The sequence below is a fragment of the Cucumis melo genome, chromosome 5 (assembly GCF_025177605.1).
Source record: "Cucumis melo cultivar AY chromosome 5, USDA_Cmelo_AY_1.0, whole genome shotgun sequence".
In the NCBI taxonomy this organism is placed as follows: Eukaryota; Viridiplantae; Streptophyta; class Magnoliopsida; order Cucurbitales; family Cucurbitaceae; genus Cucumis; species Cucumis melo.
Window position 1 is genome coordinate 14237737 of NC_066861.1, and position 23803 is coordinate 14261539.

The 23803-nt window shown below is 33.4% G+C and overlaps 1 protein-coding gene and 1 long non-coding RNA gene across 2 annotated transcripts; one reads left to right on the top strand and one right to left on the bottom strand.

Moving 5' to 3' along the window:
• Positions 1-7808: 7808 nt before the first annotated feature.
• LOC127149337 (uncharacterized) lies at positions 7809-13171 on the bottom strand. Its single transcript, XR_007820808.1, has 2 exons — positions 13032-13171; positions 7809-8058 (listed from the first exon to the last, which is right to left on the bottom strand). It is a non-coding gene; the product is annotated as an uncharacterized LOC127149337 (long non-coding RNA).
• On the top strand, positions 8197-10091 carry LOC103485789 (myb family transcription factor PHL8). The gene is made up of 5 exons (XM_008443490.3): positions 8197-8710; positions 8816-8892; positions 9012-9069; positions 9204-9276; positions 9388-10091. The coding sequence occupies exons 1-5, from the start codon at positions 8572-8574 to the stop codon at positions 9917-9919; spliced, it is 879 nt and encodes a 292-aa protein (XP_008441712.2). The 5' UTR covers positions 8197-8571; the 3' UTR covers positions 9920-10091.
• Positions 13172-23803: the final 10632 nt, after the last annotated feature.

A 23803-nucleotide genomic window follows, 5' to 3' on the forward strand; every position in this document is an offset into this window, starting at 1 on the left:
TATGTTTCAGTGTTTTAATATTCCGTTTTTAATGAAAATTTAGTCTTCCCTCGTTTCAAAAAGTGTCTCTTGTCATTGTTCCTTTTTAGTAACAACCTCAGCTTAGTATAAAGAGTTGGGTCGTTACATAATACACTTAATACGCACCTAATACACATAATATCCCTTGATACACCCGATACTTCTTGATACTTCTTAATAGCGCCCTTGGACCTTGATACACTTGATGAACCATGATACCGTTTGATGCACTCGATACCCTTAATACAGTTAATACTCCTTGTTACACTTGATTCTTCTTGATACACTTGATATCCTTTCGACCTTGATACACTTAAATGTTTCACTAATAAGTTCAATACACTTGATGCACTGCTAATAGACTTGTTATGCTTCATTGGTTTACACTTAACAAATTTGATACACTTGATACACATAATATGTTTGATTCACCTGAGGATACACTTAGTATTCTTCATTGACACACTTGATATGCTTGAAGTTCTACTTATACACTTGATACACTATTAATATACACTTGTAAACTTAAATGATAAACCTGATAATGATTTACTTTACTAATATGCTGATGTATTTTAATAATATATTGTTGATATACTTTTAAATTATACACTAAGTTATATCGTTCATATACTTAATAATACTACAATAAACTGTATAAAATTTTAAAAATGAAAATTACGTAGTAAGTATATCGACCAACTAATATATATACTATAAGTATATGACAACATAGATATACAAAACTCATACAAAGTAAAATCAAAACAAAACCAACGTAAAAACTAAAACAAAATCATTTCAAAATCAGATTTAATTCAGAATACACATCGAAGAAAAGTAAAGAAAAATCACAAACAAAGTTAAATTACTCTGATCAACAACCATTATATTTCATATTGGAAATAATGTTTATTGATATCCTAAAATCAACATTAAGATAGGAATAACAAAGTTTTTTTCTCCATATGAGAAAGAATGATTAATGCCTTAAAAAGGGGAGAAGAAATACGTATATTATTGAATAAACAAATTGTTTTTTCCATAAGAGAAATAATGATTAGGATCTTAAAAAGTGGGAGAAGAAATAAGGGATAATTAGAGCATTAAAAATAGAAAAAGAAATAAGTTATCGAGGAGTAGTTTGAGAATAATAACAAATATTTTAAAAAATGAAAATTTTACCATATTTAAAAAAATTCAAATTTACCGTAACATAATCTGATAAGGCTACGGACTCCCAATTTTGTAATATATAACTTTTGGAACTCTTGGAAGACCATATCAATTTGGAATATGAAGAAAGGTTTTTTCTTTTTTCATTTTTTAGACAATTTTTAACTTTAAAAAAAAGAAAAAAAAGAAAGTGTGATTTCTTATAGCTAGTGTGAACTAGTTGTGCACCAAACAGCCTTTATGTTCATCACTTCCCTAAAACTAAAACTAAAACTAAAACTAAAACAAAATCATTCCGTCACTAATAATAATATTCCATTCTTTAGAGAGTCCAATTTCAACTTTCTCTTCACTCATACCCTTTTCTTCCTCATCTTTCTCTTTGACTATCTTACCTATGTTTTCTTTTTCTTACAACCCTTTAATTGTAAATTTTGAACACAAAAGATAAAAGAAAAACGAAAGTAAGGAAATATGGAGTACTCTCCTCTCTCTCTCCCTCCTATTCTATTAAATTCCAACATCACATCTCTAAAACTTCAATAATATCAATTCAAAAATTCTCTTTACCAAACTACACAAATAATTGTAAAGTCTTCTTTTTTTTTTCTTTTTCTTTTTTCTCTCTTTCCTTTTGTTGAATTCTTTTTTAAATTTGAATTAGTGAAACCGTTTTCAATTTGAATTTATTTAGGTTTTCGGTTTAATTCTTATTTGGTCTTTAATTAAATTACTTGTAAAAACAATATGGTCGTGAGTTGCAAGGACACTTGGGTGAAGATTTAAACAAGACAACCGCTAATGGAAAGCGTACTAATTATAACATCATGGTAACTAGTGGCAGAGCTAGGATTTTTTTGTTTAAGAGACATTCATAAAAATTGAATTTTTAGATGTTAAAATTTTAATCCATTAGTGTTTAAATTTGTGCCATATAAAGTTTTATAGCTTTAAAAAATATATACTAAATCATTAACATCTTGATTTGTATGTTTGATCTATAGTATCAAACATTTTTTTTTCAAATAATGTAAGGTTGACAACAAAAAATTGAGGTTCAATCTTTTTATTATTATTATTATTATTTTGGTTCAATTATAAAAACAATTTTTTTTTGTCATGGTTAGTTGTTAATTAAGTATTTTAATATTTTATGAAATTTTTATATATCAAATTGAAAGTTTATATATCTATTAGAAATTTTAAAGAGAGGATTAGAATTAAAATTGAAAGTTTAGATATTTAATTATTAGTTATAGTGGTAGAAGCTAAGAACTAACCTTATAGTAACTTAAATGTAATTATGTAAAAGAAAGAAAGAAAGAAAGAAAAAACTTGAATGTAATTTTAAAATAATGATAAAGTAAATAACAAAATAAAACAATTTAATATGAAAATGATATTTAAATACTTTAATTTTTTCAACAACTAAAATTAAATATCCACTACCCTAAAACTTACTTACCGATATAAACACACATGTGAGGAAAAGAAAAAATGGAATTAAGTTTTCTAAATCTTCTCACTATCATAAATAATAATAATGGACAGAACCTTCTATTATATTATTATTCTACCTCGAAGGTGTGCAACAGTTATTTTAACCTGATTTATTATTACTTAAAGTTTCGCTAGAAAAAAATGTCTTAAACAAAAACTCATTTTCAATTAATTTTTTTTTTTTGATGAAAATGGTTTGAAATGTATTCCAAAATTTACTTTTATTATTTTCCAAATACTCCAATTTTCCAAATGATTTTAAGGTGTATTCCAAACACACCCTAAATCAAATTTCTCTTAAATAATCATGAGTATAAACTGATGTTGTGAAGTATGACCTGAGCAAGTAATTTTTATATTAAATGATTGAGTTTGGAATCACCTTCAATTCCTTCCTTACTAATTACTACCTTAAACAATCTTATTTGAAATCAAATTTTTTAATTTTGAACTCTAATTTCTTCAATCATTAATTACTTTTTTTTTTTTTTTTTTTTTGTGCTTTTGAATAAAGGTCGATTATTAGGAAGCAAAATAATGAAGTATAATTAAGTTTATTAATGAAACATACCAAATTTGAATGTGAAATTTAGAGAAGCATTTGATTGAAGTATGGTCTTCTTAATCATCTTGACATGTTGCTCCCGTCATTATATTAATTTTTAACGACTCTTCTTCTTCGTTCATATCATTAACTTAAATGATCTTTCTTTTTTCTTTTGTTTATTTAAAGAATCTTGATCATGTCTCCTTTTTTAAAAAAAAAAAAAAAGAAAAGAAAAGAAAAGTATTTATTTAAATAATGTGTGAATTTGAGAAGAGTAATAATAATATTAAAAAGCTTTTTTGACATATTTTTTGTTGTTGGATCACTATGCATGATTCCCAAGAGAGACCATATAAAATCTACTTTCTCCCGATCTCAACTTTAGATTTCAAGACTTCTCTCCCACCAAATAACAAGGGGTCCCTCAATCTTCTGAACACAATAATAATAATAATAATAATAATAATAATAATAATAATAATAATAATAATAATAATAATAATAATAATAATAATAATAATAATAATAATTGATGAATGAATCACATAATTAATTTGTTTTTATTTGTTAATATCATTAATTATAGAATATTATATTAATAAAAAAAAATTAGAGGGTAAAATGAGTGTGGGAGCATTTGGCATCATACTAGAATCTCCTTTACTTGTTATGGAATATATTAAAGTAAAGATAAAAGGTGAAAGATGGGATTGAAGAGAGAGAAGTTGAAGGCAAAGTACACCCCATTAAGCCTATTCTTCTTAAAGAGAAAGTTAAGGTACTTAGAATAACTCAACTCATCTTTTCTCTTCTTCCTTTTTCTTCTCTTTCTTCTTCTTCTTCTTTTTATTTTGCTTGTTTTTCAAACATATTGGTCTACTTTTCCCCCATTAAATCCTCACAATAATTAATATTCCTTTCCTTCCTTGTGAAACAACCAGGTTTGTACATAATTTAATTTTAAAAAACAATATTATATCATCCCTATCTACACTCTTGAATTAAATTTAATTTGTTTGTTAATTAAACTCCTTCATACCATCTTTCATATTTATTTTGAAAATTTATCAAGACATGAATGGGAATTGTGAATTAATATAATATTTGAATAAGTGTATAGATACATGTGTAAGAATTGAAATGGATTTGAGAAATATTTAATGTTAATATTAAAGAAAAATTGAATATGTTATAGCAATAATATAGAGTTTTAATTCATTGAAACAATGAGCAAAGAATATGTATATGTATATTTGATGTGTGAATGAAGGAAAAGGAGTGTGGGGTTGAAGATGGTGGGGGGGAGAAGAAAGAAATAAGAAATAAGAAATAAAAAAAAAAAGAAGAAAAAGAAGAAATGATTGGATTTTGATTCGAGTGGGAGTGATGAATGGATCTGACTTTGATCTCTCATTTTAATCTCTCCTTTTAGGATTTCAGATTTTGCCCATTCTCCTTTGTCTTTCACTTTTTATATTATTTCATTTCTTATTCTTATTCTTAGCATTGCAAATATTGGCATGCGCCCTTTGTATCCATCTTTTCCTTATTTCTCATTTTCTTTACTCTCCCCCCCATCATTGCTTTCTCTCTAAATTCTTTCCCCCCTTTCTTTAATTCATTTCTCACTCTATTATCATTTTCATTATACTTTTATATAACTAATTTCCCCTTTTCAACAAATAAAAGAGTCTCACCCCCTTGTATAAAATAGATGAGATACTTCTATCAATGTCAATGTCAATGTCAATTGGTTTTGAGATAGAACTTATATTATCAAATATATGGTACAGCAACCTATTAAATCCAAACAAATATTCGATTTAAGATTTATGAACAATACCATTGTAAAAATATTAAACAATAACTTTTTATTGTATCCATTAATTCATTTATTTTATATGTCAATTTAGACAAGAGTTAAATCTTGAAAGAGAATGCACAGTTATATATATGCATTACTAAAATGTGAAAAATATTTTGAAACTATCTATCTTTCAAGTTTAGATCCTCACTCGAATTATTTGTTTATTTATTATTTTGATATTTTTTAGTTACTCTCGTTCTACGGCGGTTATCAAAGAAGAGAAGAATTGACGTGACCATTATTTTTCTTTTATAATCGATCAAAGCATGTCATTTAAGGAATATTACTGGTTAAATTGAAAATAGAAGTAATATATTGTAACGCCCTAGGTCCAGAATTCGGATCGGGTTTTGGAATTTAGATCCTCGACATTCCCCTACGATCTGGCAACATCATCCTTACATGTTCGCCTTTTAGAAAAATTCTCATAAGGTCACTCAACATATATTGCTCCAACCTAAACACGCTTAACTTTGAAATTCCTATGATCGAGCCACAAAAAAGGAAAGTGCACCTTGTTGGTATAGGTAATAGTTTTTAATTCTTTTAAGTGTTTTTTAACCTTACTTTCATGTCCTCAAGATCTCTCATTCAGATATGATATCGGTTCATTCATATCTTTTTTCTAAATTTGGGGTGTTACATTTATTTGGTCCATAATTCATATATATATTTTTTACAAAGGGTGTAATTATCAACTTGCTTTCCATTATTAAAATAGGAAAAACAATAAAATCTATTAAATAATACACATGTCTACGTGAATTTCTCAACAAAAACTTCATAATGAGCCATGCATGCATATATATTTTCAAATAAAATATCATATGTCTTTTAATGTTTAATTAATACGAGGTAACTTGAACTTTGAACTTATGGCGAGTTCTCTGCCTTTGACTTTCACTACAAAATTACAATTTTTCCTCTCTTTTCTTCTAATCCTAAATTGACTTACCTTCTGCCATAAACATAATAAGTATCCAATAAAGAAGCATTTGATTTATATGATTAAATTCTCTCCGCAAATGCTTTGTTTAGCTAACTAGTTTTTGTTACATTAGAGAGAGTTTAGCTTAGTACTAATCACTCATCCAAGAGGTGTAAGAATCATTTATTTCTTCTACAACATTGTATTAGCTTAATGCTATCTCAATTGAGTTCGGTGAAGAATTAAGAATAAAATGTAGGAGTATGATGATAATAGGAAAAGATTAATTAATTAAGGTCTACTATGGTCACCATATAGTGTTTTTCATTTTTAATATACTGTATTGGTTTTCTATTAATTTCATATTTATTGTTTTCTTTTTTTTTTTCCTTTTTGTTAGGCCATGATTTTTTCAATCTACTACAAAACTATCAAACAAATATAACAAATTTTTTAAAATCTATCCAATAAGCCACGTATATAAATTATTAATGTCTATTATTATACCAAAATCATTGGATAGATTTTAAAATTTTGCTATTTTTTAAATTCTTTTGTAGTAATCCTTTCCATTATTAACTAATTTTTTTTATATAAAAAAACGAGTTTTGAAAAGAAGTGTTATTACAAATGATAAAATTATTAAAATATTCACAAAATACAACAAATTTTAAATACTATCAATAAACTTCTACTAGAAATTCATCCGCGTCTATAAGTGATAGATATGAAATTTTTACTTTATTTTGTAAAACTTTTGGGTTTACTTTTCTATATTTGAAAATATCTTTTCAAAACTACGTTTTCCTTTCTTTTTTAATCATGCTCGAAATTCAAACTCTATTCTTACTCAATTTTATATCGAATGTCTACATTTATATAATTATGTGAACACATCGATAATACTTGTCTTGGCCATCTTTTTGACCATAAACTAATTGATACAAAAAATATTGTCAATACTTTTTAAAGTTGAAGGTATAAAAAATTCAACATTTTATAAAAATATTTTAACAAAACTAAAAGTTTGCTTTAAATTAAAAAAATGGATACATTCAAAGTAAAAGGTTTGATTTTTCTTTACTTTCAAAATCACTAATGTCATCCAAAACAAACATCCTAAAACTTAAGTAAACCACTTTTTCTTATTTTAACTCAATATAATCTACCATTGAACTTGAGAAAAAAAAATGTAAATGTACTTCAAAGTTAAAACAAAAGGTTATAGTAATATCATGGAATAATATTGTTTTGTAACCAAATAATTCAATAAAAGATTCATAAATTTAAGGAGCATAATTAATAACCATGAGAGCAATTCTTCTTTATTTTGGATAAACTGAAAGGTGAATCAAAAACCTTATGTTGGATATATATAAATAAATCCAACATTTAAGAATGGAAAGATTCAAAACATTGAAGCTGTTGATAAAAAGTATATACCATGAGAATTTGAAGGATGATAAAATAGATGGAAGGAAGATAAAAAAGAAAAAAAGAAAAGACGAAAGAATCAAATTGAATTTTGGTAGGAAGGTGTATAGATTAGTTAGTATATTTCTCTTTATGCTTGAATATAATGGAAAAGAAAAAGGATAAGTTTTTCTTTAGTGTAGATGGATGGATGGATGGATGGATGGCTTTTGAAATCTAAGGGTTAGATTCTTTGATTCCTTCATCCTTTGGAAAGAACAAAAAGAATCTGCCAACCACACCATACACTCAACAAAGCTAAAGAAAAAAAAGTAAAGGAAAAAGACACATTTGGGTTTCCCCTTTCAATATCCATAATGACAAATAATCAAATTATTTATAAAAGCTTCCTCATCCTCCCAAAGGAGCATTAACAAAGTGATTTGATGATTAATTTTGGTGGGGCTTAGTAAAAGCCCAAATGGGAATCAATAGAGAGGAAAACAGCAAGATAAAAACAAACCTTACACTTTTTCTTTGCTCTGCTTTTAAGACTCTTCTCTTCTTCCATCTCTCTATCCTTTTTTTTCATGAGATTCTCTCATCCTTTGAAGTCAAAGAAGAAAAAAAAAAAAAAGAAAATAAAATAAAAGTTGGTATGAACGTAATATAATTAGGAAGTAATAGAATATAAAGTGTCACAGCTCATGAGCATATATTCCCTTCCAACATAACATTGCCCCACTATGTTTCCTTCAGATATGGAGTGAGAACATCGGACATTACAACAACCAAAAATCTCCTTCTTCTTCTTTCTTTATTACTATTTTTTTATTTTTATTTTTTATTTTGCTTTTATCATCATATAAAGAGGACTGCTACAATTCAACCATACCCTTCCTTGCAAGGATATTCAAACAAAATTATCTTCTATTTTAATTACTATTTTTTCTTTTTCTTTTCTTTTCTCTCTCTCTCTCTCTCTCTCTTCTTTTTTTTTTAAGTAAAACCCACAAAATCCCCAGCTTGTTCTTCTTCTATTATCTAAACACACACACACATACACACACACACAAAAAAAAAAAACAAAAAAAAAACAAAACAAAAGATATATCAATTATGCAGAATCATCATCATCATCAGCAGCAGCCGCACATGAACTTGGTTTTGTCTACTGATGCTAAACCAAGGCTAAAATGGACTCATGAGCTTCATCAAAGATTTGTTGAAGCTGTCAATTATCTTGGTGGAGCAGATAGTTCAGTTTTCCCTTTTTTTCTTCTTCTTCTTCTTCTTTTATTTAATTAACATCATTTTTTGTTTTTCTTTCTCTATAATTAATTTAGTTTTTATTTCTTTGCAGAAGCTACACCTAAGAGTTTGATGAGAGTTATGGGTATCACTGGTCTTAGTCTTTACCATCTCAAAAGCCATTTACAGGTTTTTCCATTCTCTTTGATCACAAAATTAATTTCTATTCAATTTCATTTCATATAAAATGCTCATTTTTTTTTTATAAAAGCAAATTATTATTATTATTATTGTTTATTTTGAATCAGAAATACAGATTGGGGAAAAGCCAGCAAGCTGAAACCAATGCTCAAGTCAAACTACAAGGTTAGAATTTAGAATTCCCGATAAAATTAATCCATTACAATACATTAGTTTTCCCTTCTGATTATTAATCTCTCTCTCTCTCTCTTTTTGAATTTTGTTTTTTTTCTTCTTCTTCTTTGATATTGACTTCAAAGAGATGCAGAAAAAAAGTGGGCATTTTGATGGTGAGGAAAACAAGGATAGAACTCAAAACCAAAACAAAACAGAGTAAATTTCCATTTCAAATTCATTGGACTTTCCTATCCGTTTCACCCAAAAGGAAAATGGGGTTTGAAAAAAACCTTTTTATTACTCACTAGTTTGGTTTAATAATTGAAGGAACATGAAGATATCAGAAGCTCTTGAAATGCAATTGCAAGTACAGAAGAGACTACAAGAACAAATAGAGGTACAAAAACATTTGCAGCTGAAAATCGAAGCACAAGGGAAGTATTTGAAGATAGTATTGAGAAAAGCACAAGAGACAATTGCAGGGTACGGATGTTGTTCTGAAGCACTTGAAGAAGCCAAAGCAGAGCTCTCTCAATTGGCTTCAATGGTGAGTTCTGGGTGTCAGAGCTCTTGTTTATCAGAATTGACAGACTCAACAGAACTTAGTTTTAAAGGGATTGAAAGAGTGGGAAGTGGAAGAAGAATGTGTTCCATTGAAAGCTCTTTAACATCTTCAGAGACCTCAGAGGAGGCCCCAACCACGAAGAAGAGAAAAGGAAATGGAAAAGAAAAGGAAAAAGAAGAGAGTAGCTCTGTTTGTGAGGAGGAGGAGGAGGAGGAGGAGGAGGAGGAATTGAGAATGATGGACTTGAATGATACAGCAATTGGATTTGGATCAAAGTTGATTCAGTTTCTTTAAAAAGTGGTGAAATTATTTTAAGATGATGAATATGTGAAGTTTAGTGCTGAAAAGTTGGCAATTTGCTTGTAAAATGTGTAAATGAAATGGGGGTATTGTACTATTATTGTATATAATGCATGTTTTTCATTTAGTAAGTAAAATTTCAAGAAACCCCTAATGTTACACTAAATTATGTGTTAATTAGCTAACTCCGTAATTACCCATGCAAACTTTCTAAACAATATAATCAACTCCCCAGTTAAAATCGTCCTTCCTAACAATTGGCCTCAAAAATTTGTTGCCCATAACTAATGTATCATAAGAGGAACAATCTCACACTTATAACTAATGGTCATACTCTCTTATTAGTTCCTGAGATTTCTATTTGATGGTTGTACCATAAATAACTTGTTCCTTTAATTTAAGGAGCACTAGAATTTAAAAATTTAGAAAACCGAAGGGTAAAACATATTCGACACCGTTAATATTATCAACGCTCGTGAAGGACTAATATGTTTTAATTAATTGAATTGAAACTATATATCTTGAGAAATATTTATTTAAATATAATTTTAAATGAATTATTAATTAAATGAGATTGAATTAATTATTCATTATTCATTACTAATTTAGTTTAATTATTAATTATTAGTTATTAGTTATAAATTTTATTAATTATAATTATTCTATCTTTTTCTGCCTTTGAAAAAAAAATTAAAAAAAAAAAAATCTGAATTTCTGTTTGGTTACCATAAACGTTCAGCCTCATTACTTAGAGAATAGGAAGGTAGTGAGTTCATGATTCCAATCCAAATGAGTTTTTTCCTCTTTTTTTTTTTTCTTTTGTAGACAGACGACCATGAAAGCAAGTGTTCAATCTCTCTTTATCAATTCAATTCTATTAACATTCTTAGCCTAGAATTAATACAATAAGTAGAATTTGATTCATTTTGTTTGGTTCTGTGCTGTTAGTTGCTCCCATTTTCTTTTTATTTATTTAAATCAAGTCTGTTTTATGTTTTATTTTAAATAATTAGAAGATCTTTTATTTTGTATGTTTTGGATTTGGTTGGATTTTCGGAATGGTTGTTTGCATTTTGTTGTAGGGTGGCCTTTGGTTTTGATGTGGTTGAAAAATACAAAAATGAAGTCGTCGAATGTAGTTGCATTGCTGATCAAGTTCAGGCAACCGTATATCTGAATGCGATAAGTTTATCACGTATGGTATCAATCATCTGCAATAGTTTTTTAATTGAAAAAGGCGAGGAGCAAAGGGATCATAAATGGTCAAGAGGGCTCTTCACAAGTAAAGCAGCTTTATGTCGATATCGAATTTAGGGAGAGGCACATGTGACGAGTTCAATGAAGAACACTCCAAAGATATAGTATCAGTAAACTTGGAAATGACTATGTACAATATTATATTCTTCTATGTTGATGCATATACAGTTGACAATTATCATGTATTCAAAACTATTTTATAAGACAATAAAATGATCTCTTCGTGTGGGTTTGAGACCCTCAAATGTAGATATGTTGTATCATCTAATTTGGTCACCAATTCTCCCACTGTGTTCTAATTATTATTTTCACTCTTGTTACTTAAGTCGTTACTTTTGTTATTTTAGTCTAATCATTGTCTTAAATCATCAAGTAAATCGTGCCTTCTCTTTTCGTGTATTTTATATAGTGTATTGGTATTTTGGGGTTTTCAATAATTTTGAGTTTATATCATCTAATACGCTTTTGTAAGTTAGGATTCTCGTCCCTTCCATTGATATTAGAGTTATATGTTGATTAATTTATTGTGAAATTTTAAAACTTGCACTGAATTGATGGGTTTACTGATTTTGGTATTGAATGTTGATGGCATTTAATTTAGCCAGAGACTTGTATGTTTTTTTATATGAAAATTGTAAAGGACCCAACATTTTTTGGCATTAATGTAAATTGAGAATTGCTATATAACGGAACCCCAGGAAGAGCTGTATTTCAATTGTGATAAAATATTCTTTTTATCAACGGTTAAAAGTTGGCTAAAGTGTCCCTTATCAACTGCCAGAAATGTGAGGAACAAGAACTTCCAAGTTAAAATACCGTTTCTCATCAAAAGTGAGCAAACCAAAAAAAGTAAAGCCATTTTTCCAACTATGAAACATTTCACATCTAGAATCCATACAGCTGAAAGAACACCAACACCTGAGATATTCTAAGTGAATGAAACCAAAACCAAAGAACTAAACTAATGACTATATTTGGACTGCCCCTGCACCTCCCCACCACCTGTTCATTGCTAAACACAAGACATTATTTGTGAAACTATCATTATTTCTTGGTTCAATTCGCACTGTAGAAATCGTTGTTTGGGTGTCATCGGAATTGATAAGACAAAGGTATCTTTGCTGAACCGAAGATTTTGGAGATGCCCTCTAACTCAATAAAGAAAATGAATGTAGAAGAGAGGGGGGAGAAGCTGATAAAGTGAACCCTAATATATTTGATATCATGGTTATGGTGGAGTGGCTGTGTTGAAAATGAGAATGAGAGAGGGGAAGAAAGGGAAATCAAAAAACTAAAGCTGGCACCCAAAATTTTCATTTCCCCTAAAATTTCAATGCTCAATCTCCGGTTATATGTTTCACTTTCTTTCATAGCAGTATTTTAAAAATGTTACAATAAAAACTCTTGGCACTTCTCTACATATCTGAATGCATGAAAATTCAGTAATGTAAATAAACGACACATGCTCTCACTTTGAAAAGAAAATTCCTCTATGATACAAAGTAAAATGCATCATCCATTTCAAGAACTAACTTATGAGCATCAAGTCAACAAATACAATGTTAGAGACCAATATGGATCTTTTGATATAATTTGTTAAAATTGTAGAGTTAAGAACAACCAATCACTTTCATGTTGGTTCACAACAAAAGAAGATAATTAGGAAGTCTGAAAATCAATTAACTATACCCTATATGAATCCTAAGTTCATGAATTTTGGCCGTTGTTATTCACTAGAGAAGAAAATGGAAGGCTACATGAAGAAGAAAAAAAAAAAGTAACACACATATCTGCTGCAATAATCAGAGGAGATGGGTTGAGAAATGATTTCAGAAACAAGCAAGTATACCTTAATCGCCAGCTCCAAAAAGACTTTCAAGGCTTTTCTTCAATGGTTGAAGGTCCTCTTTGCGTCCCTTTTGTCCGACAACCTAATCTCTTAAACTAGCCATCGGAAATGACTTATGGGCTTTGGCCCAAATAGTAAAGTTAAAGTACTTGTCCCACATTGCTAATCTTTGAAGTGGGAAGTGGATATATATTCTTAAAGATTCAACGGCAACACCAAACTAAGTTAGTGGAGATGGTATAATCTTGTTGCAATATGCATTGTTGCCGTTGCTTGTTTAGTTGGATGGGTGGGCTTGAGTAATTGCACTTTTGTAAATAAAAGATGTATTTTTTATTACTTATATTTTTGGTAATTTACCTTTTTACCCACTATTTCTTTTGGTAATTTACATGGACACGTGTAAATTATTTACTTAGTCTATCCGCTCGAGTTTTTTGTTCAATTTGTGCGCTTCCGACGTTCACTCCTTGCCAAAATGTTGCGATCATCACTCTCGTCCACGCTCTTCCAACAATCGTTGTCGTCCACGCTCTACCTTCCTCGGTTCTCTATAAATTGGACAGAACTCAGTTGGTTTCAACACACCAAACATTCTTCCAATTCTCTCCTCTCATTTTTTGCTTCCACTCACGTTCTGAGCATAAATTTTTTTGTTTCTATTCCCTGTTCTGACGAGTGCACGTCACTACTGGGAAGCTGTGTTAACCTTGGGGAGTAACCGACATCACTATTAGTACCACGGTCAGTCGAAATTGCTTTCAGAGCAGTGGTTCGTCACGACGCACAATTACCTTGATCGATATTCAAATAGAAGCCAACAATCTGAAAGCAAGTTATGTTGATCAAGATCTCCAACAAAGCTTTCCCGACCTCTCCAAGCTAGAACCGCTTGACGGAACGAATTACTGCCATTGGGCCTAAACGTTGTTGATCTTTTTTAGCAGCTAGAAGTCGACTACGTTCTTGCCACTGATCTGTCGTCTAATCCTCCAACTACCACTCCAGCACCTTTTGATCCATAATCTTCCACAGGACCTTTTGCTGCTGATGTTAACCAAGTAAAGAAGGACTAAGTGATTGATTCTGAGAAGTATGAAAAGGACAACAAGACTATTTGTGGGCATCTATAGAACCACATGTCAGACCCGTTGTTCGTAGCACAAAAATCTGCCAAGGACATCTTGAGCACCTTGGAACCTTGATATGGAGGAGATGATGCTGGACGAAAAAAAATATGTTGTTGGAAAATGGCTGCAGTTCCAAATAACAGATGACAAGCCAATTGTGGAACAAATACATGAGTACAAAAACCTGGTGGCAAACATTCTTTCTGAAGGCATAAAGATGTGTGAAATACTTCAAGCAAATGTCCTGCTCGAGAAGTTTCCTCCATCATGGAATGATTACCATAATCACCTTAAGCACAAGAAGAAGGATTTGAAACTTCAGGAACGTATCAGTCACATGCGCACAAAAGAAACCAACAGACTGAAAGATAAGTTAGCCTTCAAAAATATAAATTCAGTTAATGCTAACTTAGTTGAGTCTTCTGCTGTAAACTGAGACAAGGCCAAGTAAGATAAAGGACATAAAGGAAAAAAACTCAGAGAATAGACAGTTCAAGGTTCTTAGAGGACAAATCAAGAAGAAGAAACTAGTCTATTATGTATGCGGAAAAGGACACAAATCATACCAATGCAACCAAAGGAAAGGGAGACCAAACCATAAACCTCAAGCCAATCTTGCAGAATAAGACAATGAGGTCATAACAGATTGACTGGATTCTCGATACTGGAGCCTTGAGACACTTTTGCACAAATCGAGAACTTCTCCATGACTTCGAAGATACTACAAATGGAGAATGTGTATTCATGGAAAACTCAACCACTGTAGGAGTAATCAAGAAAGGGAATGTTATTTTAAAATTAACTTTTGGAAAAACACTATCTCTTAGTAATATTTTGTATGTCTCTTCCCTACGTAGGAACTTGGTGCTTAGGAGTCTGTTGAATCAGATAGGACTTAAGATTGTACTGGAAGGTGACAAGGTTGTACTCACCAAAAACTGAGAATTTTTTTGTAAGGGGTATCTGTCAAATGGTCTGTTTGTACTGAACACTATTTTCATGAATTCAAATGCTTCTAGTTCGGCCTACATACTGCTGATTTCTGGCAAGGTAGACTAGGACATGTGAATTTTGCATCAATTAGGAAGCTTAAAGACTTAAGACTTATTGATACTTTCTGAATCGCATGAATATGGTAAATGCCTTGTTTGTGTAGAAAGTAAGTTCTTTAAGAAACCTTTCAAACCAGTCGAATCTAGAAGTACTGATCTATTAGAATTAATTCACTTTAATTTGGCTGATTTTAAAAACACTACTAGTAGAGGTGGTAAAAATTACTATGTATCTTTTGTTGATAATTTTTCTAGACTTACTAAGATCTACTTAATAAAAACAAAAGATGAAGCTAGTAGTAAGTTTTTAAAATTTAAAGCAGAATCTGAAAATCAGTTAGGAAAAAGGATAAAAAGATTAAGATCAGATAGAGGTGGTGAGTATTCTGGTAAAACTCTTAAAGATTGTTGTAAGTCAAATTGTATTATTATGAATTTACTGCTCCTTACTCACCACAACAAAGTGGCATAGCATAACGGAAAAATATAACTCTTAAAGAAATGATGAATGTCATGTTGTTAAGCTCTGGTCTATCTGATAATATGTGGGGGAAGCTGTGTTGTTTGCGTGTTTTGTTCTTAACAGGGTTCCCCACAAAAGGCTAGACAAAACTCCCTATGAACTCTAGAAAGGATATGCACCATATCTCTCTTATTTGAAGGTCAGGGGATGCTTGGCTAAGGTACCATTTCCTGCATTGAAGAAATCTATGATAGGGTCTAAAACCTTTGACTGTGCATTTATTGGTTATGCTCAAAATAGTGTTACATATAGGTTTATGTGTTTAAATGATAAAACTATAAATGAATCTAGGGATGTAGAATTCTTTGAGCATGTGTTTCCACTAAAGCAATCTCTGTCTGTTCCCGCCCTATCTAGAAGTATGCATGATCCTAAAAACCCTTTAATTGTTAGTGAAACACATGCTTTTAGAACTGCTAATACTTCGAACCTAGGATGTGAATTAAAACCTAGAAGAAGTAAAAGACAGAGAATTGAGAAAATTTTTCATCCATACTTCCTAAGCACCTTTATAGTGGAAAGGCGCGATGAAATTGACTGTAATTTCACAAACTTATTTTTAATAGATGAGGATCCTAAAACTTACCAAGAAGCTCTGAACTCTATGGAGTCAAGTATGTGGAAAGAGGTCATTAAAAGTGAACTGGATTCACTGGTCATGAATCAAGCATGGGACTTAGTGGACCTTCCAAAGGGAAGCAAGTCAATTAAGTGTAAGTGGATCTTCAAAAGGAAAACAAAACCAAATGGGTCAATAGAAAGATACAAGGCTAGATTAGTGGTAGTAGGGTATACTCAAAAGCAAGGTATTGACTACTTTGACACATATTCACCTGTTACTAAGATAACCAAAATCAGGGCCTTAATCGCATTAGCTGTCATAAATGGTCTTCTTATTCACCAAATGGACGTAAAAACTGTCTTTCTTAATGGTGACTTAGAAAAGGAAATGTATATGACACAACCAAAAGGGTTTAAAATTCCTAGCCAAGAAAACAAAGTGTGCAAACTTAGAAAATCTTTGTATGGTCTCAAGCAAGCTCCTAAACAGTGGTATGAAAAGTTTAATAATACTTTAATAAACAATTGATTTAAAGTAAATTCCTCATATATGTGTGTTTATTCAAAGTTGTTTGGAGCTGATTGCATATTAATATCTCTATATGTTGATGACATGTTAATTTTTGAAACAAACATGGAGTTGATAAATGATACTAAGTTGCTCCTTTCACCATACTTTGAAATGAAAGACCTAGGAGAAGTATATGCGATTCTTGGTGTTAAAATCAAGAAAAACAAAACTGGTTTGTCTCTATGTCAATCTCACTATGTGGAGAAAATACTAAAGAAATTTGATTCCCTTGATGTTTCTCCAGTAAGAACTTCCTATGATGCTAGTAAACATCTTAAGAAGAATAAAGGAGATAGTGTGTCTCAACCTTAATATGAAAAGATTATAGGTAGTGTTATGTATCTAATGAATTATACTAGACCTGATATTGCATATGCTGTCAGTAGATTGAGTAGATACAACACATAATCCCGATAGATACCACTGGGATGCTTTACGGCATCTATTGAGATATCTTAAAGGGACGTTAAATTACTGTTTTCACTTTCACAAATTTCTTGTCGTACTAGAAGGATATTTTGATGCAAACTGGGTCACAGGCAATGATGAGGTTAACTCTACTAGTGGGTATGTATTTTTGCTCGGGGGTCGAGCAATATCTTAGAAGTCTGCAAAATAGACTTGTATAGCTAGATCCACGATGGAATCCGAGTTTATAGCATTAGAGTTGGCAGAACAAGAGGCTGAGTGGATCAAAAGCCTACTAGGAGATGTACCATTGTGGGGGGCATCTGTGCTTGTGTCCATATAGTGTGATTCACAAGCTATCATATGTATTGCCAAGAATAGCGTTTATAATGGCAAAAGCAGACATATACGTCTTAGGGATGCAGTTGTAAAACAACTGCTAAAGGAAGGAATTATTTCCTTAGAATTTGTTCAATCTGAGAAGAACCAGGCTAATCCTTTAACCAAAGGACTAACAAGGAAAGTGGTTTAGATTCCTCAGTGAAAATGGGCCCAAAGCCCTTCGGAGATCCATAGCACTTGGTAATTGGGTGGTCTATTCCAATGGACTTGATGGTCCATAGCCCCTTATTGGATGGTCTGTTGCGATAGACTTGATGGGTCATAGCCCATTGTGTGGATAGTCCTTAAATGGACTTGATGGATGATATAAAAACCTTTGATGGGTCTGTAGTTGGTATGGATAATGTTGAAGTCTCAATAGCTCTTTTTGAGTGGTTTGATTTGGCAAACTTGATGGAGCATATAATGTGACAATGAAGGTGGGGTTGTCTTCTATCAAAGAGTTTAAAGGTCTCTTTCTAGGGCTCTCAGGTCGACCGAGGTTCGGTCTATGTGCAAGGCCATAAAGGCACAAATCTACATTGCAGAAACAAAAAACTTTAACTAGGGATAAAGCGTGTTGTAATGGTCTCAACCAATGTTACAAGGAGTTCAAGATACAATTCACTCTTTCTAACAAGGTTGTTGCCTTACTTCACTACGCATCAATTCAAATCTTTGGATATTGGTGAAAAAAATCTCATTCTTCTTCACCTACCCAGTAACTTTGCTGTTACATTCATTTGTGGGGGATTATTGGAAATGACTTATGGGCTTTGGCCCAATAGCAAAGTTAAAGTAATTGTCCCACATTTGCTAATTATTGAAGTGGGAAGTGGATATATATTCTTAAAGATTCAAAGGGGATATCAAACTAAGTTAATGGAGATAGTATAACCTTGTCACCACACGTGCGTCGCTGCCGCCATTCGTCTGGTCGAACAGGCGGGCGAGCTCGGGCTCGGGTAACTACGCTTGCGCGAATAAATGATGTACTCTTTTATTAGCTATATTTTTGGTAATTTTCCTTTTTACCCACTATTTCTTTTGGTAATTTACATGGACACGTGTAAATTATTTACTCAGTCTATCCGCTCGAGTTTTTTGTTCAATTTGTGCGCTTCCGACGTTCACTCCTTGCCAAAACGTTGTGATCATCACTCTCGTCCATGCTCTCCCAACGATCGTTGTCGTCCATGCTCTACCTCCCTCGGTTCTCTATAAATTGGACAGAACTCAGTTGGTTTCAACACACCAAACATTCTTCCAATTCTCTCATCTCATTTTTTTGCTTCCTCTCACGTTCTGAGCATAAAGTTTTTTGTTTCTATTCCCTGTTCTGACGATTGCACGTCAGTACTGGGAAGCTATGTTAACCCTAGGGAGCAACCAACATCACGATTAGCACTACAGTCAGTTGAAATTACTTTCAGGGTAGTGGTTCGTCACGGTGCAGCAACTACCTTGATTGTTATTCAAATAAAAGCCAACACTAGCTCATATAGGGAGCATTTTCAATTGGAATCACTTAAATATTAGCTCTTGCATGGCAGTCATAAGACATTTCCTACTTGGCATGCCGTTACATACCTAGACATCTGGAAACCATTCCACCGAGCACTACCAGAATGTCTAAAGCTCACTTGTTCACATGACACTCAATATCAAAACACAAGCCCTTAACAAAGCTAATTACTAGGCTTACTCGCATGGGTCTTAATACGTCATGTCGCCTAGCCTTGACATACACACACACACACTATACCACCTTGCCTTAAGCCATGTTGCCTACCTTCTCGCATAGTCCTTTCGCATACGCCTTTCCTTGGTCACATGGTGTAGCTCGCTTAGTACACTCTCCTCCCCTAGCCAAACTTTTCAACCTAAATGCAATGCACGCCTTGTCTTTGGAGGTTATTTAGACAATCTTGACTGCCTAGCCTATCCTCAAGACGCCTGGCTTAAAACACTTAGTCACATCTTCATCTTGCTAACTTGTCTTTAGCCACCAAATACCAACACTTAGAGCAAAAATCCTTCTTCAAGGCTATCTTGGCTTTAATGACACACAAATCATGTCACTTGATTAACAACCAACTCTTACTAAGGTTTCCTTCCATCTTTCCTACTACTTTGCACAACGTCAACTTTAACTTCTCCAATAAAGCTCTTGGAATACTTAGGAATTCTTAGGTCTTGTGTTTACATTGTTTCAGTGATATGCTTGATTGATTAAATACATTTGATTTAAGTCCTTTGGATATATTCCAATTTCTTATCTTCAAAATTTTCCACTCTGTTTTTAAGAAAACCCAAAACCTAAGATTACAATATCAAAAGTTTCTCGATGTACTAGAAGGTTACAACGGTGCTAATTAGGACCCCTTCTCAGATGATTCAAAGGCTACATATGGCTATATGTTTAATATAGCAAGAGGAGTTGTTGTTTGAAAATCCAAGAAACATACCATTTTAGCCCAGTCAACGATTGAGTCAGAGATGATGTGAAGAAACAAGCTGGCTTCGAAGCTTGCTATCAGAGATTCCTACATGGGAAAGACTAGTACCAGTCATACTGATCCATTGCTATAGTACTGTAGTTATCGCAAAAATTCAGAACCATTATTATAATGGCAAGAGACAACAGATATGTAGTAAACATAGAATTAGAGAATTTCTCACTACTAATGCAATGATAGTAGATCATATACGATATGATGATAACTTGACTGATCCTTTGACGAAAGGCTAGCTAGAGATGGTTTTTAAATCCTCAGAAAGAATGGGACTTAAGCCTATAGAAAACTAAATCACTTATGAGGTAAACCCAACTTAAAAAACTAAAGATCCCAAGAAACAAGTTGAATGGGTAATAACTGATCACAAATGATATGAAGAGAATCATGCTAAAATACCTAGGAGTTTCATTCTTATGATTGAGTGATTAGCATGATATCTTGAAGCGCATGAAAAGGCTGAACTTATTTCTTAATAATTCTATACTTGATATCAAATATGATACCTAGTTACAGGAGTACTCTTGATAGATTGACTTTTGTGGATGTGGAAGTGAGGGTCACTTCCTATGGAATTCTAGGAAAATTCTCTAGAGGACCCACTAAACTAGGATATATGTGCAAGGCCTTAAAGAAGAACCATTTAGAACTTCACTCGAATAATACTGTGTGTGGAATGTTGTTAGGGGTAAAGTCCAAAACCAATTGTTACTTTACAATATTCTAAACAATTGTCACTACGTAAAGGTTCATGTTGTAAGACACATTTACTTAAGCACCATATTACACAGACAAATACTATAACGCCCCAACAAATTAGAGTTTTATTTGTCCATCTCAAGAGTTTTTTTCCTTAATTCAAATTGTTATGGAATTGGATTATTGTGGACCTTATACTTAATTTAAGGGTAAAGTTTTCCTTGGTTGATTTTTTTTAATTATTGAAGTTAAGGATGAAATAATCTAATTAATTGTGAATAACAAATTAATTAATTGCCTTGGAAAGGGTCAAATGTGGCTTTATTGAAGAGAGAGAGAGGAGGGTTGCCATTGGATTAAAATAGAAAAGAAATTAGTAATAAAAGAAGAAAAGAAGGTTTTGTGTGGGTTTTATTAATTTTTTAATCATTTTAATTCTTTTAAAAAGGAGGCATTGGGAGGCGTGAAACTTCTCACCTTCCCAAGGAAAAAAAACCCTAGCCCCACCTTGCTTCCACCATAGCCGCCGCCACCGAGCCGACGCCACCCTCCCAACCGCGTCGGAGAATTCAACCGAGTCAAGCCGCCGCACGCCTAGGAATAGCTACGCACGCCGCACCGTGTCTGCAGCCGTCTCTCGCAGCCGTCGCCCGAAGCCGAGTCAGCGTCCCCTTCGCGCGTCGGAGAACAGATCAAGCCGAGCCGCCGCACGCCGCGCCCGCGTCTGTCCCGCCGACCTCAAGCCGTCTGACTCGCGCCGTCAGCTGCCCGACTTCGCCAGCCGATCTTTCATCATCCGCGTCGCGCCGCAGCCAAGTCGCAAGCCGCGTCGCACCCCGATCCGAGCCACACCGCCGCGCGCTGGCCGTCGGAGCCGCGAAGCCCGTCACTCGACCCGCGCCATCTTCCGGAAACCGACCCGCGTCCGCGTGCATCCGCGTAACCGTGCCGCGTCCGCGAGTGAGCCGCGTCCGCGAGTGAGCCGCGTCCGCGTGTGAGCCGCGCCGCGTGCTTCTGCGTAACCGAGTCGCCCCCGCGTGCAAGCCGCGCCGCCCGCACCGCAAGCTGAGCCGCGTCTCCCTCCTATCGCAAGCCGAGCCGCACGCGCAAGATCCCTGCGCCAAGCCGAGCCGAGCCGATCCTTGTTCTCTTTCCAGCCGAGCCGCCAAGCCTAATTTGGCTCCTTCCACCTAATTTTTGGTAACTAAATTAATTATTTTGGCATTACCCAGTAAGACTCAATGTTTTGGACACTAATTAATTTGATTTGGGACTAAATTAAATTATTTTCCTTAAGGGACGTCTTGGACCAAGTAACTGCTGCAGCGAGGGATTTCTTCGGTAGGGGCTCGAGCACTGCAACCTCTTCCTAGGGTAAGTCATTTCAAATGAGTCTTGAACCGTTAGTCGTTGGTGACCTAATTACGAATTTTGGCGTATTAAACAGTTAGGACCTCGTCGCTTGGAAAGCATACTGCCTCGCGGTTAGGACTCGTCAAGTAAATCTCCAAGTAAGAGATTCTACTACTAGCTCCATGTTTAGAATTATGAGATTACGTATACTTCAATTGTGCATGTTGAGGACTAGACAGTACGATGCATGAAATCAATGATAGTATGATGCAAATGACGATATGGTTATACTATAGCATGTTGTGTGGTGGCGAGAGCTGTTATGGCTGTACGACGGATGTCGAGATGGATAGTGTAATGATGATTTATCTGTTATGTTATATGTTGTTGCCATGTGTATGTATACTGCGATTAGGGTACCTGTTAGCTTAACCTGTTAGAGTCGTACCTGCATGGGTGTCCTTCGGGATCACCACCTATTGAGGACTGTGTGGTCCGACGGGACACCAGTCTAGCATGGATATAGATATGACTCGAGTGACTCGACGGGGTCCTCGCATCCCGATTGTCCTAGGTGTCCCCCGGGGCACCGAAGACCAAAGTTACGTTCCTACGGGAGCGCATGTTGCACGTGTTCGGGAACGTGCCAGAGATTGGGTACCAGTTACAGGACTCTGACAGAAAGTTAACAGGCACCTAGTGGGACTAGTAGTGGGTCCCTTACTGAGTATTTTATACTCACTCTCTTCATGTCATGTTTTCAGGTAGAAGACGCGGCAAGGGCAAAGGCAAGCTGGCCAGCGACCCGAAGTGACCGTGGCGGGCCATAGGGACTTCTGCTTCCGCTTATCCTTGTTTTAGACTTTAGTACCTGAGTTTGAGTATTCTTCATTACTTATCATCTTTTTATGTAGATAGGGCCCGAGTAGGACTTTAGAACGCATTTCATTTTTTTTTTTTTTTGCATAACTACCTTGTTTGAATTTTCATAAATAAAATTTCTCAAACCTTATGCGTTTTAATAAATTTTATGACTTAAACCGCTTGTTCCATATTTAGTAACGACTTCGATTCAGTATAAGGAGTTGGGTCGTTACAAATACTGCTTTATAGAAGTGTTTTAAAAATATTCAAGTGAAGGACCCTTTTAGTAAAAACATTTCAAGTAGAGGATTGTTAAATGAAAATTTTGAGTAAGAAAATATTTATTATTATTTTATTCTAAACATGCATTCCGATATTGCTAATGGAAGTCTCTTTTATAAACTCATACATTCATTCGTGGGTTTCGGCCTCAAGGAGTACCCAAGTTTTGGAAGCGGAGAGGAGATAGGTAAAAGTAGGTTTCTCGATATCTCCACTTGCGCACTCAGGGGTGGCGAGGCGAGGAATAATTAATATAATATTTTTTGCTAAAACTATGTTGAATTTTCAAATCTATTTCTTATGTTAAAAATGTTTCAAGAAACCGTTGGGTTTATTATGAAACCTAACTGACCATTGAGTTTATTACATTGTAACGTCGACCGTTTATTACCGTTGAGCTGTTACATTGACTATCATAAAAACAATTAACTA

Bases quoted from the DNA above. Each gene is read 5' to 3' on its own strand.
- LOC103485789 (XM_008443490.3), top strand. From the start codon at position 8,572: ATGCAGAATCATCATCATCATCAGCAGCAGCCGCACATGAACTTGGTT. The intron at 8,893-9,011 runs GTTTTTCCATTC...ATTTTGAATCAG, and splicing joins ATCTCAAAAGCCATTTACAG to AAATACAGATTGGGGAAAAG. The intron at 9,070-9,203 runs GTTAGAATTTAG...TTGACTTCAAAG, and splicing joins TGCTCAAGTCAAACTACAAG to AGATGCAGAAAAAAAGTGGG.